Raw genomic sequence first — 6223 nt, forward strand, 5'->3', positions numbered from 1 at the left:
GACCCCCTCATAACGACCACTACAGACCCCCTCATAACGACCACTACAGACCCCCTCATAACGACCACTACAGACCCCCTCATAACGACCACTACAGACCCCCTCATAACGACCACTTCACACCCCCTCATAACGTCCCCCCTGTGTCTACCGCCCAATCGTATCCCTCGTCACATTGCACCTCTGGTTCTGACTGGTTTGGGTTGATGACTGACGGATTCCATTTCGAGATCCGATCCCACCCACCTCTCCCTCGCCCCTTTAACTACTAGGATGGTTGCCATGGCTATAACTACTGCCAATTATGGGATATACTTACTCCTGAGAAGGTCCAGGCTGCCCTGGGATTGGTGAAGGCCAGAACTGAAAAATAAGAAGATAAGAAATAAAGTTTTAAACATTTAAAACGAATACGATCACACAACCCTGCTGGTATTAGAGCTCTTGCAGTGTAGCCCCTAGCCCTGGCAGTGTCAGAGCTCTAGCAGTGTACCCCCTAACCCTGGCAGTGTTAGAGCTCTACCAGTGGTACCCCTAACCCTGGCAGTTAGAGCTCTACCAGTTGAACCCCTAACCCTGGCATTATTAGAGCTCTACCAGTTGAACCCCTAACCCTGGCAGTTAGAGCTCTACCAGTGGAACCCCTAACCCTGGCAATTAGAGCTCTACCAGTGGAACCCCTAACCCTGGCAGTTATAGCTGTACCAGTTCAACCCCTGGCAGTTAGAGCTCTACCAGTTGAATCCCTCACCCTGGCAGTGTTAGAGCTCTACCAGTGGTACCCCTAACCCTGGCAGTTAGAGCTCTACCAGTGGTACCCCTAACCCTGGCAGTGTTAGGGCTCTACCAGTGGTACCCCTAACCCTGGCAGTTAGAGCTCTACCAGTGGAACCCCTAACCCTGGCAGTTAGAGCTCTACCAGTGGTACCCCTAACCCTGGCAGTGTTAGGGCTCTACCAGTGGTACCCCTAACCCTGGCAGTATTAGAGCTCTACCAGTTGAACCCCTAACCCTGGCAGTTAGAGCTCTACCAGTGGAACCCCTAACCCTGGCAGTAAGAGCTCTACCAGTGGTACCCCTAACCCTGGCAGTATTAGAGCTCTACCAGTGGTACCCCTAACCCTTGCAGTTAGAGCTCTACCAGTGGTACCCCTTACCCTAGCAGTGTTAGAGCTCTACCAGTGGTGCCCCTAACCCTAGCAGTGTTAGAGCTCTACCAGTGGTACCCCTAACCCCAGCAGTGTTGTACCGCAGCAGGGCCGACCGGAGTCTGTCTTACCCTGGCTGGGTTGGGGTAGGGTGCTGGGGGAAGCGGGGGCAGATGGCTCTTGATGAGGTTCGGGGAGACGATCTGGGCCGACGACAGGGCGGCCATGTTCTGCAGGGCCTTGTCCTTAGAGGCTTGATCCTGGGTTCGGGAGGGAGCGGGTGAGCGGAGGGAAGAATAACACAGCTGGAGGTCATTTAAGGGCCCCCGTTTGATGGTTTACCACCAGGTGGGGTCAAATCTCTCTAAATCCATCCTCAAGTGACGCCACCCAGATGTATGATGGGTAGATGGATCAGTCTACCAGCCTACCCGGTGGACTGTACCAACTGGTGAGATTGATCTATCCAATCTTTGTCTGCATCTGGGTGGGCACTCCCACTTGCGATTTCACTAAAGGATGTCAACCATTTTAGCTGTTGGTAAAATAGTCCTTAATTTATAGGGAGCATTGACTTGACTACAGTGGCTTCAGCAGCCATGGGAACAGAAGGGTAATGCTTGCCTGGTAATCTGGATATATTATTAATTGAATTAACAGGGACGATATACATTTAGTTAATGTCCTAGAATGCTAAAGGCTCAAGTCCCAATCTTGTTCACTTGATTTGAATATTGATACAAAACAAGTACTGCATTGCATACGAGTCAATTTAAAAATAAAAGGCAAAGGCTGTTCTGTTCAGTACTACGATACACTAAATCTGAGGGTTTAATATGTGAGAAAAACATATTCTTAAGTCTGAATAGCCTTGAAATAATGAAAATTGCTTAATATTAAGAAAAAAACACATATCTTAAACATTTGGAAAACAAAGCAAGAGAAAGCACAACTTTAGAGGATTAGAAGGAGAGGAAAAGAAAGAGAGAGCGGTCAGGGAAATGGTAGACGCCCCCGTGTGGTTCTGTCGCTCGTCCTGAGACAAGTAAAGGTTGGTGACATAAAGATCAAATACTGAGCGGTACCATTACATCATATGGGAATTTCGAGTAAACTTTAATGAATTAAGATGAGAACGATCTTGAAAAGGTCTTAAAAAACCGACACAAAAGAAATAAAACAAAGTCACCCAAAAAGTTTGGAAAACTAGGATTTCGGTATTAAACAAGCTTTGAATTACGGAAACTGATCCTACAAGTTCGTCCGCTATTACGAAATTTTAAATAATTTAGCCATTTATTTATTCATCCATGCATTTCTTTGTTTCCTCCCTATCCTCTTTATCTTGTCTCTGAGGCGACAGACACAAATATCGGTAGCTAGCGGTAGCTGGTTTAGCTCAGGGCATATCCTCCTCAAAAGAGATCACGACAAAAATAGACCTAAAATCAAAGAGCAACACCCAAGTGCAAGCAAAGCTACACCTGCGTATGTGCCGGCAGGCCAAGACGGCTCCGCAGGGAGGGGGATGCAAAGCGACAGTGGAGACTACCGAGAGGTCCTCAGCACTGTTGAACCACGCAGAGCAGCGTTGCAGTGCAGTGCCATGCCAGCAGAGGGCAGCAGCAACCAGGATAAATATACCACACTGGTAAGCGAATGGGAGGGGGGGGGGAAGCTATTGCACAAGTCAAAATCACTTACCAAATTCATTGCCTGAATCAGAAAACAGAGAAATCGTTAGTTCTAGAAAGTCTCTAATGCTGTGGTGAGATACATTTTCATGTTTTGTTTTTGTTTTGTTCTGTTCAGGCGTGGCTGTGTGGAGCTTCTGCTCTTTGCAGACACAGCTCTGACACGTGTGTGTTATGTTAGGCTGTACGTGTCACGCAGAAATTAATTTAAACAGCGTAAATAACTGCTTAGGTGTTAGGTCTGAAGACTTTTGCTGTTCATTATAAATTATGAATTCAGGGGGCTGTATGGAATTGACTTTGTAATTCCAGATTGTTTTAGATAGCTCTAAGGTAAATTATAACGTTCATTATAAAAAACGATAAAAAAAATGATTTTATATATATATATGTATATATGTATATATATATATATGTATATATATACATATATATATATATATATATATATATATATATATATATATATATATATATATATATATATATATATATATTGTAATAATAATGTATTATCATTATTATCTGAACAGACTAAAAAGGAGTGTAACAGTTTTAGTTAAGTCTGTTTGCTGTGTTAATGTCCTGTACTAAGTAAGCAATTATAATAGTTGTAATTATAAAATAATAACATATTATATATTATGTTATTGTAAAATGAGTAGGGCTGATAATTGTTTGTGGGGCTAACAGAGACTACTGTCTGGTACAGAAATCTCTTATATATACTGAAAAATATAAATTCACTTATTCAGTATTAACTAAGCCAATGCACAAAAGGAATATAGCTTTTCAATACATTTATTAATTGTGACATGGCACAACTAATACATGAATTGAAAAGGTTTAGATTCGCAATCAGGAGAGTCAATCGATTCAAGAGAAGATGTCTGTGGTATAGGATCAGTGAATTTGCTGGATTGGATCATTAGATTAATGCAAATGCCAGGAAAATACAGAAATAGATAGGGATTCGTCTAGTTTATAGAGGGACTCTGCTGTAAGATATCTCCCAAGAGGTATTTAGTTAAGACGAAAGAAAGGTTCTCTCTCAGTTCAGACTGACACGATTAAACATAATCCAAAACAACAATTCCCATTATAGATTCACACAAGACCAGCTTCTACAGTATTGCAATAACAGAACAGGAAGAAGGCATAAAACTAATAAGTTACAGGTTATAGGTCAAATGATTATGATTATTACTCTTCAGAGAAGTCAGACAGGGAATAAGGTTACACAATGAAAAGTATTACGTCAAAGAAATGGAATATATCAAAGAAATGGAATATATCAAGGAATTAGAAAAAGAAAAAAAAAGAGAGAGGAAGTCACAGAAAGGAAAAGGAGGAATAGAAAAAGGAGGAGGAGGAAATTGGGAAAAAGCTGTACTGGGGCTTAGAACGACCATGCGCAAAAATAAAGACAGGGACAATCATTTCAACACTAAGCTCATCATCATAGCGTGAAGTTGCACTATGGCAGTGGCTGCACCAACATTCAGCTCAGTACGCTTTTATTGTGAAGGAATGAGGAGGTGGTGGAAGGTTTGTTGCGTGGCCCTAAAGCGTGAACATAGGTCCTACAGGTTATTGGTTATCGTTGAAACCATTTTGCATGCACGATGCAGAAGCAGAGCGCAAAAATGAAATATTTTTAAAGTATTGTTCAGTGTTTAGAAGCGTGAATCCTAAAAAGAAAAGTGGGATGCATGCGGCTAGCAAAGCTCCGTTTTAAAATCGTCCACGTATCAAAAACAACCGACAGATTTACGTTCAAGCTTTTGCTCTTTAAAAGTAAAAAAAAAAAGCGAGCGGCCAATCAGAGACGAACAAGCCAAGCGTGTCCCCCGAGCCACCCACAGGCCCCCTGGCAGCGCATACCTTCAGCTTCGACTGGATCTCGCGAGACTTTCTCCGGGCGAGAACCTGCAAGTGGCTAGAAACCTGCGGAGGAGAGGAGCCGAGGAGGGAGGATGGAGGAGGAGGAGGAGGATAGAAGGAAACAAGGGACGAAGGGAAGGAGAGGAAGAGGAAGAGCCGTAACCAAAAGAGGAAGGAGAGAGAGGCCCCCTATCGGTAGCTCTGGGGGGCCTTCGAGCAGCACCCACCTTGATACCGGCCTGGTACTCGCGCACTTTCTTCCGCGCTAACACCTGAATGTGACTAGACACCTGGGGGCGTGTGAGACAGCATTTGAGCGGATCGAGGATGAGAACATGCAGGTTCACGTCACGCACACCTAAATATGTACACACATGGACACACACAGAAAACACACTCACGCATAGATGCACACCATGCACACACACTCACACACATTGAGACACACACACACACTAGAATGCACAAAGACACAGAGACACACACACATTAACAGACACACACTCACACACACACACACACACAAAAACACACATAAAGCCACACACAAACTCACATACACACAGACAAACACAGAGACACACACACTAACACACACAAACACACAAACTAACACACATACACACATACACACACACACACATCTCTCTTTTTTGGTTTCAGACAAAACCTTGCATACAAATAAATTTGCTTTGTGAATTATATGAAGATATTACGTTAGAAGATGCTCTATATATCTTAACATAGCGTTATCTTAAATTGGTTTCTACTTATGTATGCATTTAATTTTTAGAGGAATCTTGACAATTTTTTTTACCTGTTTTCGTGTCCGTGTTTTTCCTGTCCTCAGCTTTATGTACCTTGCTATCAATTCATTGCGACCTACAGCCAAAAAACAAACACAACAAACAAAAAAGGTCTTGATTAGAAACAGTTGATATGAACGAATAGGAAGATGTCACAACGTGACCACAAGAGGGCGCACTCTCCTCGCGAACTGAAGGCTTTTCTCCTACCCTGGGTTACCGCGCAAGACGGTGACCTTCCCAAGGGTTCGCCAGAAGCGAAACAAACTCAAATTGATTTGTCAAGCATGGGTCAACCTCTTCTTAGGTCCTATAGCTACGATTTATGTATGTATTATGTCCTAAATCGGGTTATCCTTTAAATTACATGAGAAAAAACACTTTCTTGGCCCGTTTGTGTCGTCATTTGACACCTCTCTGCCGTGCGCTCGCAGGGACGTGGAGCGCAATTATAGCGCTTAGAAAACAACAGCGTGCTTTTCATAACATCTCCGCTCGACATTCTGCACAAACAGGTTGGACAGAGAGCACTCTTCTAATCTAAGCGGCAAAAGGCCATTCGCTGCTTGGGCTCTGTAATAACTTCCTTGAAGGAACAATCTTCCCCGCTCAGATAATGCACTGCGGGCACTTGAGAATATTATCGTTATTTCACATTTCATTCATTGTGTGCAGGGTTTCTGTGGTCGCA

At 43.3% G+C, this 6223-nt stretch overlaps 1 protein-coding gene across 3 annotated transcripts in view; it reads right to left on the reverse strand.

The window, feature by feature from the left end:
• Positions 1–5726, reverse strand: part of tead3b (TEA domain family member 3 b) — a 14409-nt gene extending 8683 nt beyond the window's left edge. The window contains exons 1-5 of one of the 3 annotated variants that reach the window (XM_079748059.1): positions 5544–5726; positions 4954–5016; positions 2853–2864; positions 1280–1408; positions 320–363 (exon numbers count right to left, since the gene is read on the reverse strand). In XM_079748059.1, coding sequence (XP_079604185.1) covers positions 320–363; positions 1280–1408; positions 2853–2861 — 182 coding nt within the window. In that variant the 5' untranslated portion in view covers positions 2862–2864; positions 4954–5016; positions 5544–5726. The remainder of the gene's footprint in view (positions 1–319; positions 364–1279; positions 1409–2852; positions 2865–4953; positions 5017–5543) is intronic. The other 2 variants (XM_079748057.1, XM_079748058.1) reach the window with 2 other exon arrangements.
• Positions 5727–6223: the final 497 nt, after the last annotated feature.

Source organism: Pollachius pollachius, assembly GCF_949987615.1.
Source record: "Pollachius pollachius genome assembly, chromosome: 12".
Taxonomy (NCBI): domain Eukaryota; kingdom Metazoa; phylum Chordata; class Actinopteri; order Gadiformes; family Gadidae; genus Pollachius; species Pollachius pollachius.